Here is a 20,231-nt window from a genome sequence, read left to right on the forward strand (position 1 = left end):
GCTAGTGGAAACGCAACTCAACCGCGCCGAGGCGATCCGGTGGAAACGCGATATATGGTTCTTTTTCGCCGGCTCTGCCATTATGAACGTCGGAAAATAACGTTACTGCTCCCTTGATCTTATAGCCGACACCTTGCTTGGATGTGTGTGTGTACTCCTGTAAAGCAATTTGTGTTTGCATGTCCCGAGACTTCCCGACACCTCCCGGTTCTGTGGACTCCGTGTTCGGCAGCCCTGATCTTGCAAGGCTGGTTTTCCTCTAACAGACAGAAATGGGAGTGGAGACAGCCGACTATCTCCCTGCATCAAGACATTTAACCATCTCACTGACTCCGACACTGTTACATTAGGGTAAAAGTCGTGCATCGTTCCGCTAACTCAATCCAGCTCCCGTTTTATGATTCACGATGTAATAAATTTAAATCCTGGAACATTACCACATGAGATACCATCAACACTACTCTTTAATGCAGGGATGATAACATGAAGATATCATTGGACTGTGAGTGCGTGATATAAGCTTAAAATTATATTATGATATTCCAGCAAAATTCCCAACGGCATTTTATACAGACTGTATTTTAGTGTTTTTCATATGGATTGATGTACAGTTCATAAAAAGAAATGTGAATTTAGGATGTAAAAATCCATCTTTAGGTAAAACAAAAGAAAGATGACAGATGTGTAATTTGCACACACGGACAACTGTAATTAAAACACTCGGGGAAACATTTACAAATAATTTAATGTTTAACTAATAATGTATTCAACAGCTTTACTCCGCTATTCTCCTCACAGTCACAGCAGTGAGTGCATGATATTTTGTCCTGGTTTTCACGCTGGGTTCCATGATTAATTGTTAAAGCGTAGCTCCTCAGCCGCAGTGTTTTACTTTATTTTTTTCATACCTCTGGGCCCGTCAACAGCCAGAGGCCATATTTACACACTGGTGAGCGCAAATGTCTCAAAACACCTTTAAGAATTTTCTTAAACTCTGGTACAAATATTCAGTCAGAGTCTTAAGATAAACTGGCCAGAGTTTGATTGCTTTGCCAAAGAGTTTTTTCACTTTTGGCACAAATGTTCACTTTATGTTCGCTGACTAACTGATTCAATGTTTGGCCTTGGGTGACCAAAGATCACTTTGGCCTCAAAACATTATTTTTGGCCTCTGGAACTTTGAATCTTCTTTTAATTTGAAAAGCTTGTTATGACTCTGGAATAGAAATGGTGTAGACTGAAAGTGTGGGTGAGCAGAATCACACCACCAGGGGTGAATATCAGGTAACGCATACATACATATTTAGGTGTTGATGATGATATACGGTGTATGATATGATAATGAGGTTTGGAAATCACCCTCTCATGTTGCCCGTCATGTGATCAGACATGTCGGTGTTCCAGCTCTCTCTGGGAAATACTGCAGGTCAACCAAAGCCACTCTCTTTCACTTTCAAAATCTCTTTTAAGTCGTCAGAAAAATGGTCACCGTTTGTGTTTTATTCCCCCCCCCCAGGATCATATTCTGCCCAAGCCTCGAGCCTACTACCGCGTCGACCAATCAGCAGAGCCCGACGTGTGGCTCGATGCCATGCAGGTGTGGGAAGTGAAGTGCGCTGACCTGTCGCTGTCACCCGTCTACAAGGCTGCCCTGGGATTGGTCAGTTGCTTTCTCTTCTCTCTCTACCCCCCCACCCCCCAATGTGTTTTGACTGATAATTTCTGCTTGTTATGGTCTGTTACCCACAGTGGAAAAAGTCACAATTAGCGCTGCTTAATAGAGTTATTAAAAAATGTTGTAAAAAAAGGGGCTGGATTTAATGGAACAGATACTTGTTTATTACATTTGGCTGCACTTTGGACACAAAGTCTCACACTGCACATAAAAAGTGTTTGGCATAACAACAACAGTATAAAGCTCTAGTTTGAATCATTGTTGTGGGACAAAGGAAGGAAGAACAAATTTGACTTTTTTCTAACAATACTGGCTGATCATTGTTTTATTTTTAAGGTGCACATAAGTTGCATTCATCATCAGTTAACCTTTAAGTTATGGTTTAGGTTACTGAGACTGCTGGTCTACTGTGGGCTTTTTTTTTTTTTACATTTCTGACACTTGGGTAAAGCTAAAGGAAGAATTTTCAAAAGCTGAATTTGCAAAAAAACTGGTTTGAATTCACAAAATAACTCACTGATTGAGACAGCAGTGCATTAACGGCCTCTGTGTGCCATGATGTAAAATCATTGATTTTCTCTATGGACTGTGGTGCGGTTTCCTGAAGCAACAATGCATAGATTAGAAGATAAGTACAATTTAACAGAAGGCTTTGATTACTGCAAAAAAGCAAACAAAAAGGTTTTGTGTGACTGTTTTATGTCTTAAAATGTTTGTATCTCCAACTGTTGATGCACAGTAAATGACAGTTGACAGTGTTATTAGTCACCTCTGTCTAAGGAAGATCACACATGCTCTGAAGCGTGAGATACACTCATCAGTTTGAGTAGCCCTTGGTGATCCCAGTGAGTGTTAACTGCGCTTGTGTGTTGCCATGGCGATCCAGGCGACATGTGCGTCCATAGTTTGGTGGATGAGCCGCGCTCTGGAAGTTGATTCTGTGATGGTTGCAAGAGTCAGACATGTGTGTGATTTTTGAGCTCGGTTGGAGTCGAACCTGAGTAAATATTTCATGAGAAACCGTCCAGATGGTGAATTAAAGCAGTGAAATTGATGGAGCCAAAGGGTTTTTTCCATTGCTTTATAAAACCATACACTCTTGATTCAACACAGATCCTGTGGGTTTCACTGAAAGTGCAAAAGCTGACATGCATCAGTGACAGTTTTCCGTTTTGCTGATTCTGTTTGTGTCCGCGCGTCTGCCCTCAGGTGGATCCGGAGAAGGGCATTTCTCTGCGCTTCCCCCGCTTTCTTCGAATCAGAGATGACAAAAAACCCGAAGACGCCACGACCGGAGCTCAGGTACGTTAAATCACCGGTTCTGGCAGGAGAGTTGGGTATCGTTTGAATTTTGAATGTGCTCATCAGTTACAGCTCTTCCCCTTTGAGATGGAAAATAGAGGTTGAGCTGTTGAGACAAGAAAACTCTTTATTCTTTTATGTCTTAACTGAAAGTGATTAGACCTACTGCTTGTGTTTTTTTAGCATTTTCTTTTTTAGCTCCGTCTTATTTTATTTTATTTTCAATAACCACACACACATTCAACCCCCAGTTCAGAGGTAACTAAGGCTCCATTCATCTGATTCATTACACATAAAGCATCATATTTTGAGACCACTCGGTGTTAGAGGGAGACATGTAGGAATCATAAGATGTACCTTTAGTGATCTGCTTTAGGGGAAATTCAAAAACAGAAGTGGACGGCACTCTAATTTGTTTATTTTATTTTGCCACGCTTCCACGGCACAGGTCAATGACGTCATGCATTTAAGCATAAAGCCACATGGATTTGGATTCTGATTTAAAAATTGGTGGATTTCTGTGTCTAATTTAGTTCAGACTTGCAGTGGCATTTATTTCATAGTAACTGTATTTGGTATAAATGGTCATGTTTTAATACGTTGTGATCTACTCCCGTTCACTCTGTCCTCTGTAAGGCACCTAAGTGCTCAAGCTTTTGTTAGTACAGAACATAAACACAGGTATCAAACCACCTGCTTAACAAACGTGTAGGGAAGTGATATGTTGTAGACAAACGGCACTGGCCTCGCGAACCGAGAGCTTGTGACACCACCGTCCTCGCCCTTGGGCTCTTGCTGTTACTACAGTGTCGCAGCAGCACAGACACATGAGTCAGGAGTATTATTTATGTTTACTAAGCAGCTTTGTTAGCAAAATAGTATTGAATTTAGACTTGGTATATTAGCAGGGGGAAAAGGGGCCAAAAAAGCTGATTGGGACATCCCTTATTGTAATAACGAGTAAATCCATTCATGAGAGTGAATATCATTTTGCAACTGAAGAGCGGGAGCTGTTGCTTCAGCTACGCTGCAAATGCGTGACAGCTAACCTGCTGAGCGCCTCAGTGTGTGTGTGTGTGTGTGTGTGTGTCTGTTTCTACACCACCTGCTACTGCCAAAAACCCAATGTAGGATGTAATTATATTATGTCAATAAAGTCAGAGATCATTGGGTGGAGGGCAGTATTTGGGGATTTTTTTTGTATTTTCTTGTTCTCTCTGAATGAACCCGCAGCGTTTAAACCAGGGGTGTCAAACATACGGCCCAGGGGCCAGATCCGGCCAGCCAGAGGGTCCAATCCGGCCCACAGGATGAATATGTTAAAATTTCACACTACGATTACAATCTAAACGTAACTCAAATACAATATTTTTCTCTTCCAGATACCTGTGACTAAATGTTTGTGCCTTTTTAGATCCAGTGTGATGTGTAAATAGTACATTTAGGCACGATGTTGTTGTAATTGCACTTATATTTCTCAAGAAATGTCTTGTAAAAATATCCTTCATTAAATGTAAAACAAAGGAGAAAAAAAAGCAAGGAGTTCTTGTTGTTCATAGGTTATTATGCTATTATTTTACTATTTTTCTAGTCCGGCCCACTTGAGATCAAACTGTCCTGTATGTGGCCCCTGAACAAAAATGAGTTTGACACCCCTGGTTTAAACAGATTTACCACTGCAGGTGCAGAGCTGCAGCTGTAACACACACATCACACACGTGTGTGTGTGTTTACATGGCAGCTGTACATGTTTTTACGTTGTTTGAAAGCATGTTATTGTTGTTTGCCCGCATCCACATTGACAGCAAGAGAGAGAAAGAAGCAAACAACCGCCTTTCAGCTAATAATATGTTAGCTTACTGACAAATATAATTACAGCCTACATTAGGTTTTTGGCAATTTCAGCTGGTTAAGTTGGTCATGTGGACACTGGGTTTCCTCACTGAGCCACAGGAGCTCATTAATAGACGGTAGCTGTGTTACTAAAGCAGGGATATCCTGTTATGGGTACTATTTTTATTTTTTTTTGCAGCCAAGTTTCACTTCTCAACCATAACTGGAAGAAGCTTTGCTTGCTTTGCTGTTACAGTAAATGATGATGATGATGAAACATGTCTGGAAACAGCCAGACTAATAATGTAGATTTAGTTAATAAGTGCACTTACATTAACCAAAACGTTTCCAACACTAAAAATCAGAGTGACGAAGGAAATGTTCAGTACAGAGTGAATGAATGTAAAAAATAAAATTTAAAATAAAAACACATGTATGAAATTATGTGCACAAATGAAGATGCAAAACAAAAAAAATAGACAAAAAAGAAACACAAAACCGCTTGCTGCTGAGTCAGGGACGATTCCCGTCTGGAGAATAGGTCAGGTTTGTGTCTCTGTTTAAATAGTTCATCAGTTAAATTAACAGTGAAAAAGTGCAAATGTTTCAGTCCAGTTTGGAAAATGAGCTCATTTTCCTCAACTTTGACTCTAGAGCAAAAGTCAGTCTTTAATTATCTGACATTTATTTTAATAATTAACTGTGTAAAACTAAGTGTAATGACCTTTTGTCCACCTGGCCCCCGACCTAATGACGCAACATACATTTAAAACCCACTGTTTAACGAAGACTCCTCTTGTTTCGTGCTGATTTTTGTTCCTCTTTGTATCTGTGAAAGGAAAATATTTCTGTATTTTTTTTGTTTTTGTTTTTTAAATGAACCACAAATGTTGAAATCTCCCATAAATGGAGTTGTAAAAGAAAAGGCAGAGGGGTTGTGAAATCATCAGCGCAGTCGAGTAGAGAAAAATGTCAAATAAGAAATATGACGAGGCTCATGAGGTCAAACAGTGCAGTAACACTGTAACTGTGAAGCTGTAAAAACTCGGTCATATGTTAGTCGGGCCATGTTACTCAAAGTGTCGTGTGGCGATGATGCATCGTCAGCGCCGTCATCATCACGGCGATGTCCTGTAAAATGTTCAAGGGTGCAGAGTCGCCGCAAGGACAACTCCCAGTTTTAATAGTGGCATTGTTTTATGTTGTCCTCTCGCCGCACGGCGCCACCTCCGGAGTTTACTGTGGGAGTCTGGGAAATAAATCGTCACGCGGCAGAGACTGAGTTATACTGTACAGTAGAGATGTACAGGTCAGCGGCGCCTTCACCTCTGACAAAACATAAAAGCCGTCATTTTTTACGAATCACCATATAAATTACACTTTGCTTAAGGATAATTACGTCCCTTGAAGACATAAATAAAATTTCCGATATTAAGCGATTTGTTTATTCTTTAAAAAAGAAGCCACGGGGCTAACCGGCCTGTTTGGAGTCCCCAGCTTACAAATCAGTGCATACATCATTATGACATTATAATGAAAATAATATGGACAACCTTAGAGTAAATATACGACACTAACTCACTCCGTTCTCAACCTTCCTCCTCAAATGTATTCATAATGATTAATGAGTCTAAAAAGAAAGAATAATTAGGGCTGCAGCACCAATGATTTTATCGTCTTTTACTTTCTTTTCTTCTTTCATCGGTGAAGCAACAATGGCAACGTTTTTTTTTTATATTAAACATAAGAAAATACGTTTTCTCTTCAAAAAATGATCCATCCTGTTTTTTTTGGGGGGATATTTTATGCTTATAAACATTTTGACGTTCAACAGATGAAGTAAACCAAGAGGTAGATCAGATTTTGGTTTTACCCAAGTGATATTTCGCTCCTCTGTTCCACAAGGGCTAAAAACGCTGTTTTTCTGTATGGACTTTGGTGGACGGGAGAGTGAACAGTTTAAAAACTTCTTTTACAGCCACAATAATAACTCACTAATGGTGAAATAAAATGCCAAACATTCTGAAGTCACATTTTGGGGGGTGAGCTCGGCTCACAGACGGGTTAATGGTGAAATCCCTGCAGCTGGTTAGAGGTCACAAAGGTCACCTAGCTTTTGTTATCTGTGTTCTAAGTAAATAAATAAATAAGAAAAACTGAATTGTGTCCAAGGAATAAGTTGAACTTGTTAAATGACTCCTCGTTACTCTACATAATTTATCTAAACATAGTCAAATAATTTGATTGTGGCCAAATATTTATCCTCCCCTTATCTGATGTGCAGCTGCACTCAATTACTCTCATAACTGATTTATCTGACAATCATTTTCTCAACTAATGGATTCATTGTTTGCTCTGTCATATCCAAAAATGAAGATAACAATAATAATAATAACAAAAAAAAAACTAATCACAATGAGCCCAAGGTGACATTTTCAAATTGCTTTTTTTTTTCTCCACCCTTTACCAACAGTGCAACACCCTAAAGATATCACAGCTTCATATTCTGACAGTAATGAGGAAAATGTTGTTTTTCCTTGATGAACAACGGCCACAAATCAACAAATTCAATCTGATATTTTCTGTCTTTAATACCTGGAAATAATCATGGTCTGTCGTGCCAGGTAGTCTCACAGTGTAGTTTCCTTCAGATTGACGTCGGCGTGCGTTTAGGTGAAGGCGAGGCGTTCAGTCCACACGGAGACGGCGTTTTAGGGCACATGAAACTGTATTTTCATGTCGGACGTCTCTTCCTGTGACGGCACTCTGACCGATCAGTGGCCGGCAGTCTGATGACGTCACGTATAGTATCTCGTCAGCGCACTTGGACCTTGCCAGAGCAGGTGCAATAAAGAAGTACCTGGTTCCAGGTACTATGCCAGTGGAAACACAGCTTAACCGTGCCGTGGCGAGGCGAGCCTGTGGAAACACACTGTCTCCTTTGTTATTATATCAAAATATAATATCCTCTGTTATTAAATGTGTAAAGCATCTGTTTTCTGGTGTAACATATTATTATGCACTAAACAATTTGAGTTGTTTCCTGAAACGACGCCGTCTTTACGGAACTTTTTGATGTGTGTGGACGTGGCCTAAATATCTGATGCTGGTTTTTATGTCCGTACATGAATCAGTCATGGAATTCTGTCAAGATTCATGCGGCTCGTCTTCAGGCGAACAGATTCTGGTTGACGTTCATGTCTGGTTTGTAAACATGTTCACTCTCTGTAGTGTTTTGACTGACATGTTTGAGGCTGTTTTGAAAAGAACAATCTTGAAAGTTTTGCTCGCCTCGTTTCTCAGGTGTCACACGGATGTGTTTTTTAACGGCACACGTGAGATTCTCGCATTAATGACGCATCAAAACAAAACAGCTGGAGGCCTGATTTTTTTGGGGGGCTTTTATTTTCTGCCCGACAACTATTTTCACCTTCATTAGACGTGCGCCTCAGTGTAATGTGAATCTTCACTTGCTTGAGCAGCCATCTGCCGCCTGCACCGTCTCCAGCCTTAATGCACCAACTCCACTTCCAAATCTAACAAGTATTAAGTGATATTTCTGTCAGGTTTTATCCATGAGGTTGTACATACACACGCACACACGGAGTTCTGATTAAGGAAAGTTTGTTGGACTCAGTCAGCCGAGAGTCGCTCGGCCGTGGTGGCTCTGCCTCTGCAATCTCCCAACTCTGAGCTCATACATTGTGTCGTAACTATTATTTGCACGATCGATTAATCTGACAGATCAGTTCCTGGATTGATTTATTTGTTTTTGTGCCCTTAAATGGTAAAGAAACGTCAACAGTTGATTCCTCAAACCCTCATAACCCCCACCTTTTTTGGGTTATTTCAGTATAGGACTGGATTAATTATTCGATTATCAATTATTAGTTGTTTATCTGATGTTAGAGTGTGTTTTTTGTTAACAAGCTTTCAGATTTATCAGCTTCTTTGCCCCGCGCGAAAGAAACCGTTAAAACGAGACGTCTGAGAACGTTACAAACACCGATCAGTCGATTAATTGAGAAAATAATCGACATATGAATTGATTATGACAATAATCGTTAGTTGCAGTTCTATTTTAGTATGAAGAGAGAGGAAAAATCATAAAAAGAAGTCCCATTCGATGAACTGAGAGCAAAATATCTGGCAGTTAATTTGGTATTGATTGACCAGTAGCAAGGTTTCTCTTTAGGCTCTTTATTGATGATAAATGATAAATAACATCAAAACATTAATAATGCTCTCATAAAAAGGATGAGAATTATTTATTTATTTTGTAAGCCTACAATAATCAAACAATGGCATAAGTTGCTATTAAAACTGTTTTCATATCACAAATTGAAACAGTGCCGTGTTGAGCCCTTGCTCGAGGGTCTCTGGCCTATAGATTCTGCATAATGACCTACAGAATGTGTTTACAGGGATGATTGGTGCCAGTTGCAGTGATTCTGTTTGGTTTGGCTGTTCTCACATTATTCACTTTGCACCCTCTCTCGACTTCAGACCCTCACAAGCTGGAGTGAACGCAGCCTCAGTCTCTGCAGCTGCGAGCCTCCGACTTCAAAGCCGAGGATATGAATAATCAAACTGTTATTTTTAGCTTTTCCTCTTCATGTTGCTGACCTTACTTTATGATCTTCCCTCTATCGATTCATTCATCCATCCATCCTGCCATCTCTCTCTCTCTCTCTCTCTCTCTCTACCTCCGGCTTCTGCTCCATCTCTGTCCATCTCTGTGCAGATTGCAGATTTGTACCAGAAGCAGCAGCAGATCCAGAACCAGGGGGAGAAAGCTGACCCGGAGGACTACTACTGATCGCCTGCAGTCATCAGCGAAGAATAATAAATAAACGAAAGTTTGGTGTAATTGTAAATAGCTGCTTTTTTGTAATGTTGAAGAAAAAAATAAAGACTCCTGCCAGTTTTAGTTGCCCTCACATTTTTGTTATTGATTTATCAAAGTGCCTCTTTTACTCACTCCACATTTTTTTTTGTTCCAGAGCCAAACCGCCGTAAATACACCGGAGCTTACACTGCACATAAATTCCAAATACCCAGATCAACTCATACCTCCTGGTAATGGATCTCCATCAGGGATTCACTCTGCAAAAACCGCTCCGGCAACACATGGAACGTATGCACAGCATACCAATACTTTGAGCTGGCCTGGTTTCGGCTCTGCTCGTCCACTCAAGAGGTGGCAGCAAACTGCATTTAGCGCGTGCTGTAATAAGAGGACGCGCTCAAGGAGATTGCCGGCTGCCAGGAACGTCATTTGAAGTAGAAATGGACCTCAGCGCTGACAGTGGCTCAAACAGCGGGACAAAAGAAAAAGCACTCACTGCTTTGCATTAGATGATTGAAATCCACTAACTGTCCAGCCTCAATCAATCAGAGACTGTTGGAGGGAGGGAGGGTGGAGGGGTGGAGGGTCAGTTTGAGAGCCAAGGACGAGTGGTTATTAATGGAGAAGCAGAGAGGATTGTGAGTTTCCTCCACTTTGCTGCCATGTTCGGGGATGCAACCACTTTTGTGTGTTTGTGCGTCTGTCTGCCTCGAGCTTTTAGCGGCTCACAGGACACAAAAGTAGCATGCATGTGCAGCAGGTTCGGCGGCGCCCCGTCTCCCAACTGTTGCCGACTGCTTGTGCGAGTCATACGAGATGGACAGGCCTGTATTAAAGACACAAAGATCTACTTTACTGCTCATGTCACACGGAATATAAACCGTAACTCAGTATTCTGTGTGCCGGCGTTCACTTATCTCGAGCCGAGTGTTTGCCTCCACAGATACTGACGTCAGGCGGTCGTCCATCATCCCGCTCCAGACTCCGCCGTCTCTATTATCAGCCATCAATCAATCAAACGGCATTCATGTAGCGTGCTGCACACAAATCAATTGCAATTCATCGTAGTTTACAGGTGATTTGGAATGTTGGATTTGAACAAAAACGTGTATTTTAGGGCACAAAAACAACCAATAATGGAAAAAGACGACAACAAAAAAAGGACCAAATGTTCATAGAAATATAAATGTCAGTAATATAAAGCCTGTAATAACTAATTTCAACAAATGTTCTGATTCATTTCAGTCGCGACTTTTCATTTTGACACCACAGCTTGTAATGATTCATGTCAAATCAAAGTTATTTTGTGGTGTGCAGCCATTTTATGACGACTTTTCGGAGCAGAACTTGCTGAATATTTTCTTGATCTTTCAGTGTTTTACGAAGACAAGGAAATCTATACGAGCCTCTGCTTTACTCAAACTATCGTAGTCTCCAGAACCCACGACCTTAGAGTTGAAAGATGACCGCCACGGAGCTACCGTCGACCCCCAAAACATGTGTTAGCCACGCCCCCTCACTTTCCACACATCTTAAAACCCATTTTCAAGATGACTTGTTCATTTGTGTTGTATTTATAGTTTCTACAGTATTTTATTGTTGTATTATATGTATTATTGTTTGTTCTTAGGTCTTCTATTAAGTTCATAAAACTAACTTTATTTATTCGTCCTCATCTTGCAGGTTGCAGGATCCAGATCTGCGTTTCGAGGCTTTTATTTTCTTAAAAGGTCTGTTAAAAGGTCTTTGTTTTTTAAAGTGCTTTATGAATTTGGATGGATTTCCATCGTTTTGCCTTGCTGACCCGACACCATGTGACCTCCTCGTGCTCACACTTCCTCAAGACTAGCCATAAAGTCGTCCGTGCTGCTGAGGAGAAACTGGAAGCTCAAAACGTGACGAGGGTGAAAGCAGAGTTTCAACATGAGTGGACGAGGAAGAGGAACAAGCTCTCGTCTGTGAGGCCGGGGGAAACTCTCAGTACTGTCATTGTTCATGCTCATATTAGCGTTACTTTCACTGTAACACCTTGAATAAGTGCGGCCTCGTGGCCGTCGTCGCCTGTGAACTCTGTTGTGATCTTTGAGGCGAGTGGAGCGGGTGACGGGTGATTCCTCGCTCCCGTGCGGCAGCAGCACCGGGAAGTCTCACTGAACGCCACAGAACACAGAATGTGAATCATAAGCATCGCTAGACCCTGTGGAAACGCGGAGGTGCGCGTCGAATCGTTTTAGAACGCCGGCTCGTCTGCAGGATATTTGCATTTAAAAATCTCCCCCACTTCAGTGGTGACTCACGCAGTATGTGGCGTACTGTTGTCACTGTTTTCACATTCAGAGTGGTTTGCATCTCCTGTACTCACGAGGCCTGCGGAACCATTATTTGCTCCGCCGTCTCCGCGTGTGAGTTTGCATACTGCACAGTTGGTGGTTTGCCTATTATTTGTGTGTGTGGGCTGTGTCCTGTGTCCGCTGGAGGGGAGTCAGAGAGAAGGATACCATTGTGGTGAAATAATCATGGAAATACCAAATCCAGTTTTGACTGCCCTTTGTAGCTGCTGGTTTTTATTGTTTATATGGACAAACCACAACTGTGTGACTTCTAATTCTGTGTGTGTGTGTGTGTGATGGAGGAATGTGCTCCTGGACACGCCTACTGTAGCAGACACTAGGGATGTGGCTCTATGCCACTTCTATTTGTCTGATACCAATATCACAGCCTTGAAAATCTACTTGTATAAGTAGAATTACACTGTTTATTCCCATCAGGCCTCAGTCGCATAACAAATGTACATCATTTATATAATATAAAGGGTTTTTGGATCATATCAGACTGTATGTTTATCCGATTTTTATCTGCACTCTATCTGCCTTTGCAGCAAGAAGACCTGGGACCCACTTGGAGCAAGGGCCTTTCCAGAATTCACAATCCAGAAAGAAGTCCAGAAACATGCTGATTTAGGGATTAGAAAGAATTAGACACTCTAAATTGACGGTAAATGTGAGAGTGGATGGTTGTTTGTCTCTGTGTCCCTGTGATGGACTGGTGACCTGTCCAGGGTGTGACCTGGAGGATAAAGTGCTATAAGGTGAGTGATTGAGTGTTTGTCTGTTATGATGTTATAGTTTTTGAGATTGATTCACTCTTTATGCAAAATTACACTCATTTATTTTGTTTTTTTTGTCTAAAAATGAGTTCACACAGCCTGAAACAATCACTGCAGCAGAACACACAAGCATCTGTTGCCCACATTCTGGTCACATGACATTTTGGCGTCTTTACAGCCTCTGCTTCGTGAAGAGTTTATGGGATATCTCACAAGTCATCAATTCCTCAATTGAATCCAGTGATCATATCGTCTCATCACTATTTCAGACCTGATGATTTCTAAGGATTTTAGTTAAGATTTTCATTTTATACCCAAGAATATTCACCTAAATAGGTGATTTCACTGTGAATTAATGATATTTTAATTTACTTTTTGCAATTTTCACAATAACATTGTTATTAGTAATTATTTTGGTCAGGGAAATCTAATGTAGACCTATTCTTGGTTGTGGTCAGTCAGTACTATGATCTCATACCGACACAGTTTCTCTGTAATTAGACAGTTTTTTCACTTCCTCCTTGTGAATCCCCTTGTCTCTTCTTTGATTTTTGCGACTCTATATCTGACACTCATCTTGGATATCATTAACACATCTTGTCTATTTTCTTTTCTTTTTTCTCCGTAGAAGAGAAGGGACTCTGGTGTTGGTAAATCTGAATTTCAGATAGCGGTCGTCAGTTTGTGCTGTTGCTTTAGAAGCTTGAAACAGCGAGTGTGAGGGATGGGAGAGAGAGAGAGAGAGAGAAAGAAGAAAGGCCCTAATGGAAATCAAACGGGCAGCAGAGCATGAAATATTGAAAATGCAAATATGTAATGAATTCGGCTGCGTAATGTGTGTGTGTTGTATGATCATGGCTTTTGTTTTGGATTACTCTGAAGGCTCCGATGTGGCGACTGCCTAATTCGTGTACATGTGATTGTGTGAGCGGCGGGGAAAAGCGTGAAAGCCTGTGAATTAAATTCCTGCATGCTGACATGTATCTGTGTCTGTTTGTTTCCTGTTGTACATGGGATTTCTTTTTTTCTTTTTTTTTTAATCATCTGTGTCTGTGTGTCTGTTTAACTGCCTGTGTGCGTGTGCGTGCATGTGTATAAATGTGTGTTTACTGAGTGGGCATCTGGTGCACATCACGCGCCTGTGGGGCATCGCAGGCACAGCAGCCTCTGAGGTCCTCGCCTGTGTGTTCAAACAGCTGTGCTGTTAGTTCACATCAAGTCACCCCGGTCAGACCCGGTCCGCGGGGAGATGTCGGAGTCACGGTCGCTCATCTCGGCTGTACCTGCTCACTACTTCGGCTCAACTCTGTTTGGGCCACGCGCTTAACAAAGCGACCGGTGAACGCGATGATGTGCAGTGTTGTGACGGATGAAAGTCGAGCTGAAGATGACTTCTTTGAAGTTAAAGGGAAGTGTCCCCTAAAGCAGGTTTATGGATTGCCTGCAACTGCAATGAAAAAACAAGGGAGCATCTATAAAAAATGGCCAGGTTTCACCTTTATCTGTCCTTTTGTGCCCCACACACACACCTCTCTCTCCCCCACCCCATTCTCCCACATAAGCTATCTGTCTTCTTCACAATGCCCCTTTCTCCACCCGGAGAACAATGCTTTTTGTTCTTCTCCGCCTCCTCCTCTCCATCTCTTTTCTACCCCTCCATCCATTTTGTTTGGTGCTCTCTGTGACATCGCTGCCATGCCAGGCCGTGAGGGAGAGAAGAGAGTGAGAGGGAGGGACAGGCGCTGCCATTGTGCCCCGACCAAACCCACGGAATATCAATAGTGTTTTTCTTGAGCAGGAGCGCAGAGCGTTGGCCAGTAACCTTTCAGATTTGATGATGTCAAGCCCTCCTCTTTTTTTGGGCCCTTTATATGATTTACCCCGTCCCATCGGTCGCCGTTCTAACAGGGTAATGGCTCCTTGACTCAGAAGTCAGTGCGGACGTGCGTGTGCACTGGTGTGACTCATCCCAGAACAGTCGAGTTCGACTGCGTCGTCTGAACCGAATAGAACACTTTTCGTGTTTTCTAATCCGACCCTTGCCAGCTTTCACAATCACTTAAAAGTCACTGTGAGACACTGTCGTGGTTTAAAGTTCAGTTCATTTACACTTTTCAATACAACATGACACTTAACCTGCGTCACACAGTATCCCTGTTGTATGCACAATGCATTCATGCCATCAAATGGACTATTTAATGGTGAATTTGCACATTGCATCACTCGCCTCACCGTGCCCTTCCCAAGTGTGTTTGGAGAACATGTTGATCCAAAATGGCTGCCTCTGTAGAGCTGACCTGACTCATATCAGCATGAATGAAGAACAACCGGGTGACTGACTGTACAAAAACATTCTTCATTTTTAGCCCCTCGAACGTCATCGTCCAAAAACGAAAGCGCGTGCTTCCCCTGAAGTAATCAAGCGCTCCCTGAACAGCTGTCTGGCTGCGTACGCGTTGCCAGTCTGCCCGTGTCTGCGCCTCACAGCGCTGAGTTTCTTGGATGCAGTCGGGGGCCAGGACAAGTGTTGCTTCAGTCAAAGACGCATAACTTTCCAAGTTACTGTAGAAAAAAAGGGTAATTACTCAGAGGTTCACAGGAGGCGATAGAAGTTCCACACCGTCGCGTGTCAATCAAATACTAACTTGGTTTGATAGTGTTTTCAGTATCGTCTTCAGTAGATGGAAATATGTCTTTTTGAGATTAACAATAAAACAATAAATAATAGCAATAAAATAAATAATAATGAGAGAATAAATGATCATATTGGGACTAAATCTGCCACCTGTTTGCTCAGGTGATACTTGGTATAAACCGTTTGAGAACCACTGACCCAAATTGCTGGATTCCAGTGCATTTATTAACCTGTGGCATTCCGTCTTGTATAAACTTAATTTATTTGTACGACTAAATCAACCCTGCCCTAAATCCTAAACGTAATAACCATATTATATTTAAAAGCTGTATCGTTGTTTTATTCGCGTGCTTGTGTTCATTTCAGACTCGACAGCTTCTCTTTTTAGGCAGGTAGTTGTCGAACTGTGTCCTATTAAGAAAACCTTGACAGCCTCACGCTCCGGTTTATATATTTAATCCCGCCCTCTGGCATTTAACTTTTGCTAGTTTTCTGGCCAATTGCTTGCTGTGGCTCATTTGCCTTATTTGGTTGTGGATGTGTTTCGCTTGATTATCCAACGCCCTGCAGCAGAACAATGAGCCCATCCAGTCGTTTATGAGACCTCTTTATGATTGCTTTATGATGGCAGCCGTGGATGTTTGTTACCCACTTGTCGGTGCTTCGCCGTGGCCCACACTTAGAGGCCGAGGCTCGAGGGGCTAAGATTGTTGTGACACTCCATTGGATCATTGCTGACGGTCATTAGTCTCGTGACCTCTGTGTGAACCGGCCTCCGTGGTCTGTCTCTCTTTGTCTCTTCCCATCTTGACCGTCAAGGATCCCCCGACTGAGAAGACTCTCTCCATTCACAGACGCCCTTCAAAAAAAAAGAAAGAAAAAGAAGCCATTTCCCCCGACTGCACATCTGCCAGTCTGCCTTGAGATCAGTGCTGCACTCAGCTGTGACAAACACACTCAACATAGCAGAGAAATTAGACATGGATAGAGTTGACAAGAGCTCCTAACGTCTACAACTTGGGACGCTTTCCCAGACTGTGATTATCCCACGGTCTTGACTGTACGCTTGCCTTTATTTCTCTCATCCCATTGGAAATTACACCACGTCAAGTAAAGTGACAATATCACGGGGAAATGTGCTCTGCGGATTTCTACGGGTGTCTAATGACATGCAGTGGAAGCCGCCGCCGCCGCCGCCGTCTCCTCAGCCTGTGAAACAACACAGTTGACGACTGACGCGGGGCAAACACTTGACGTGGATTCATTCACGCAGTGGGTGAAGCCTCAGGTGCTTTGTGTCGTCAGTCGTCTCGACTAACACCAGCTGATGACGCCGCGTCCACCTGAATAGCAATATAGTAACAGCTCGAGGCTCTTGTATAATTTCACAGAAATCTCTCAGGCTGTGTTCAGATCCAGGTCGATTTGCTTGATGTGACGCAGAGCTCCCACACGTGGCCGTGCAGCCTAAGAGGCGCTGTCGGTCTGTGTTTCCACCACTGCACCTCAGTCTGCTCACGTGTGTAGGCTGCGTCAGCTGTGGAAACAGTGTCATGTCATGTCAGCATAGCAGTTCGCCACCAGGGGGCGACTCTACGTTTTTATGTGTTTTATGTTTTTCCCATTCCGTTTCCATTGTCGGTCACAAGTGATGGTTCCCGGGCAACCGCTGTGTCGCACACCTGGCCAAAAGGGGGCCAAAAAGTGGGACAGTCCCGTAGACTGCATGTTAAAAATTGACATAGCTTTCCGGTTTGAAAAGTGAAGCCAAGGTTGTATGATGGAAGTCGCAGTTCACCATCAGGGGGCGACTCTATGTTTTGTGTGTTTTTCCCATTCCGTTTCCATTGTCGGCCAGAAGTTATGTTTCTCTGTCAACCTGCTGTGACACACACCCAAACAAAAGGGTGCCAAAAAGTGGGACGGTCCCATAGACCACCCGTGAAGTCCAGGACGTCTGATGGGATTAGTAGTCTTATGAGAAGTTTAGGGGGGAAATGGGCTTCTAATTTTCACTCGATTCATAACTTCAGAAATATTGTCCAGGAAACTTTTTCCTAATTATCTCAGTCGCCACTTTCAGGTCTTTTTTCCATAGAACATTATGTCAATTTTCAAAAGTGACATTCCCTTTTAATGGACAATAATGCACTGCACTACGAGCGGACACTGTGATTGATGGCTGGTGCCGTCAAATAGGTGTCTGGTTCCAGTTTCATACATTGACATCGTGCTGTTCAAATTGCAAATATCGAGACTTCAAAAATCTTGTTGTTGTTTTTTTTTTAAATATAGCCCTTGATATGGTACAGATTGTTTTTTATTTGGTCCCCTTCATAACTTCTGACAATCAAAATCTGAGTTATTTTGTGACAAACTGAACTGTACTGCTCGATGGAAGCAGAGCTGGAGGTAGTGTGTGTACTCAGCCTTGTCCACCCGAATATCAATACAGTACAGCTTGAGGCTCATGTTTAATTTCACAAAATTCTCTAAATGGCCCTGGAGGAGATGGAGTTTTCTCTGCCTCTTTCTCTCTGGTGCCTCTCCACTCCTCTACCTCCCCTCTCTGTCTAATTTAGCAGCAGATAAACTCAAACCTCCCCTACATTAATGTTCTATATCACTGCCAGCTGAAGGAATGAGGAGCCTTCACTCTGTATGTGATACAGTTTCTGCCTGCCAAGCCTCGCTGCTGCTGCTGCTGCTGCCGCCGCCACCACCACCGTTGCTCGATGCTGACGAGCTTGGGCGTGTGCCACACTCTGCACCTGCCAGGCTCATAAAGAATCTTCCTGTTTCTCTTGGGGCCTCGAGGCAGAATCTGCCATAATTGAAAGGGACGTCGCAATTTAGACTTTCAAGCCCGAGCTTAGACGGTCGCCGGCGCCAACAAGTTGGTGGATGGCGTTGTTTTGTTCGGCTGATCCATCAGCAAAGGTGTTAAAGATGAATGAGTGGATGCAATTCATAACAAGTGGCGAGAATTTATGCCACGGCTCTGAAATGTAAGCATGAGTTGATCTGTCGCTAAATGCTTTCTCGGGCCAGGAGCGCCCTCACACGGGAGATCCTTGATTTATAGCGCGAGTAATCTGGATGAGGAGGCTCAATAAAATGACAGAGTGAAGTAGATGAAGTGGGCATCTTCACCGAGTGCCTCCTCTTCTCACTCATCATATATACGTTCTCGGGAGCGTGGGAAAGTCAAATCACGACTGATGTGGTTTGCACTTCCCGTGTGCGGATGAACCGCTAATGGTGTTGTATGTAAATCTCAATATGACCGTGATTATGACCGCGGAAATACTGGCTTCACCAGTATGTCACTATTTATTTACTATACTTACCAAGAGACCATTTATTATAAATAGACGTCTGATTTCCTGCAAAAGCCAAAATAAGAAATTATTAAATAGCCACCAGGCGTTTTTGTTCCCATTTAGCAGACACGAAGCACCAGTGTGATGGACAGCTGGTTTCCTCCCATAGGAGCCAGGTTGCAGTTTGAATGTGGTTCTGGGGCTTCAAAATGGGAGTTCATATTCTTACGGGTGATGTCATGACTGGGTGCCACTTTGCACCAGTTGGACCACCCACTAATTGCACTTGGACAAACGTTACCAAACCCAACGAGCTCTCGAGCAGAGGAGAAGAAGACGGTGTCAAAGATGTCCTCCCGTTCAGCCAAGGTTTATCTCTCTCTCTATATACAGATTATGTACAGATTATGTTATGGACTGTATGCCGCGTCTTCATCCGCTGCTTGGAGCAGACACACTTTCACTTTCAGTCTCTGCAGAAACAAACCAATATAAAAATAGACAATGGGACGGTTATGTAAGTGTCAGGAATCAACGATTTGGAAAAATTGCTTCTTTTTTTTTTTTTTAAACGTATGTAATTCGTGCACACGTTTATGTCGCGTGACAAAATGATGAAACAAGGCCTTTTTGCACAAATTCCTCCCCAGCGCGTCTGTTCACGCGCGCCGCAGCCTCTTCTCTCGTCCCACCACCCACTGCGTCTGCATCTGAGTCTGCTGCCGACTTGCTTCTCAAGTGCTTGCATGTCTTGTCCTGTCCTGATATCAACCCATCTCTATATATAGTAGGTCTCTCCCCACACTCTTGCTGTCTGTGTTACTGGAAAGGCAGGGAGTGGGCGCTGGCACTTAGAATATGAAGCTTTGTCTCCGCTGGAGGAGAAAGCAAGGCTGAGAGAGGCCGCAGAGGAAGAAAGCGCCATTGACAGACGGGCAAACACCAGTCGGGCCCTGTCCCCCTCGCTCTCCTTTGTCTCTAAGTGCTAAGCATCAGCAAATGACAGGAATCTGGAGAGAGGGAGGACAGAAAGAGAGGGATCGCGAAGAGTCGAGGCTTTGTTTGGGCCGCTGGCCTCAGAAAGTGCAGGGAGAGGAGAAAGGGATGAGAGGGATGGGGATGGAGGAGAGAGCACTGAGCTGACCTCACTGCAGGATCCTCGTCGTCCATTCCCCCTCCTCCCTCACTGTAAACAGCTTCCCACCATTACCCATGTAACATGTACATGTGATCACATGACCGCAGATGGTTCACACGCACACGCACACGCTGAGCTCCGTCACGTCACAGCGAGGGTGTAATTGACCACAGTCCATTCATCATCAGCGTAACGCTGCACACAACCTGCAAATCTGCCCCAAGTTGCCCATTATTTACCCAGTTAATTGCACACAGCGCAGGTGCTGCTCACCAGCGTTTGCTCCTCCACTTCTAAACGTACACGTGCAGCCCTTGTTTCTGTGAGGGGTGGAGGGAAGGTGGGGACAGTGAAGGGCGGAGGGGTGGAG

At 43.1% G+C, this 20,231-nt stretch overlaps 1 protein-coding gene across 1 annotated transcript in view; it reads left to right on the forward strand.

Moving 5' to 3' along the window:
• Positions 1 to 9,740, forward strand: part of lig1 (ligase I, DNA, ATP-dependent) — a 55,137-nt gene extending 45,397 nt beyond the window's left edge. Inside the window, exons 25-27 of the mRNA XM_044034641.1 lie at positions 1,517 to 1,660; positions 2,885 to 2,977; positions 9,555 to 9,740. Of these exons, the coding sequence (XP_043890576.1) occupies positions 1,517 to 1,660; positions 2,885 to 2,977; positions 9,555 to 9,629 (312 nt within the window). The 3' untranslated portion in view covers positions 9,630 to 9,740. The remainder of the gene's footprint in view (positions 1 to 1,516; positions 1,661 to 2,884; positions 2,978 to 9,554) is intronic.
• The last annotated feature ends 10,491 nt before the right edge of the window (positions 9,741 to 20,231 follow it).

This window comes from Solea senegalensis, linkage group LG1 (genome assembly GCF_019176455.1).
Source record: "Solea senegalensis isolate Sse05_10M linkage group LG1, IFAPA_SoseM_1, whole genome shotgun sequence".
Taxonomy (NCBI): domain Eukaryota; kingdom Metazoa; phylum Chordata; class Actinopteri; order Pleuronectiformes; family Soleidae; genus Solea; species Solea senegalensis.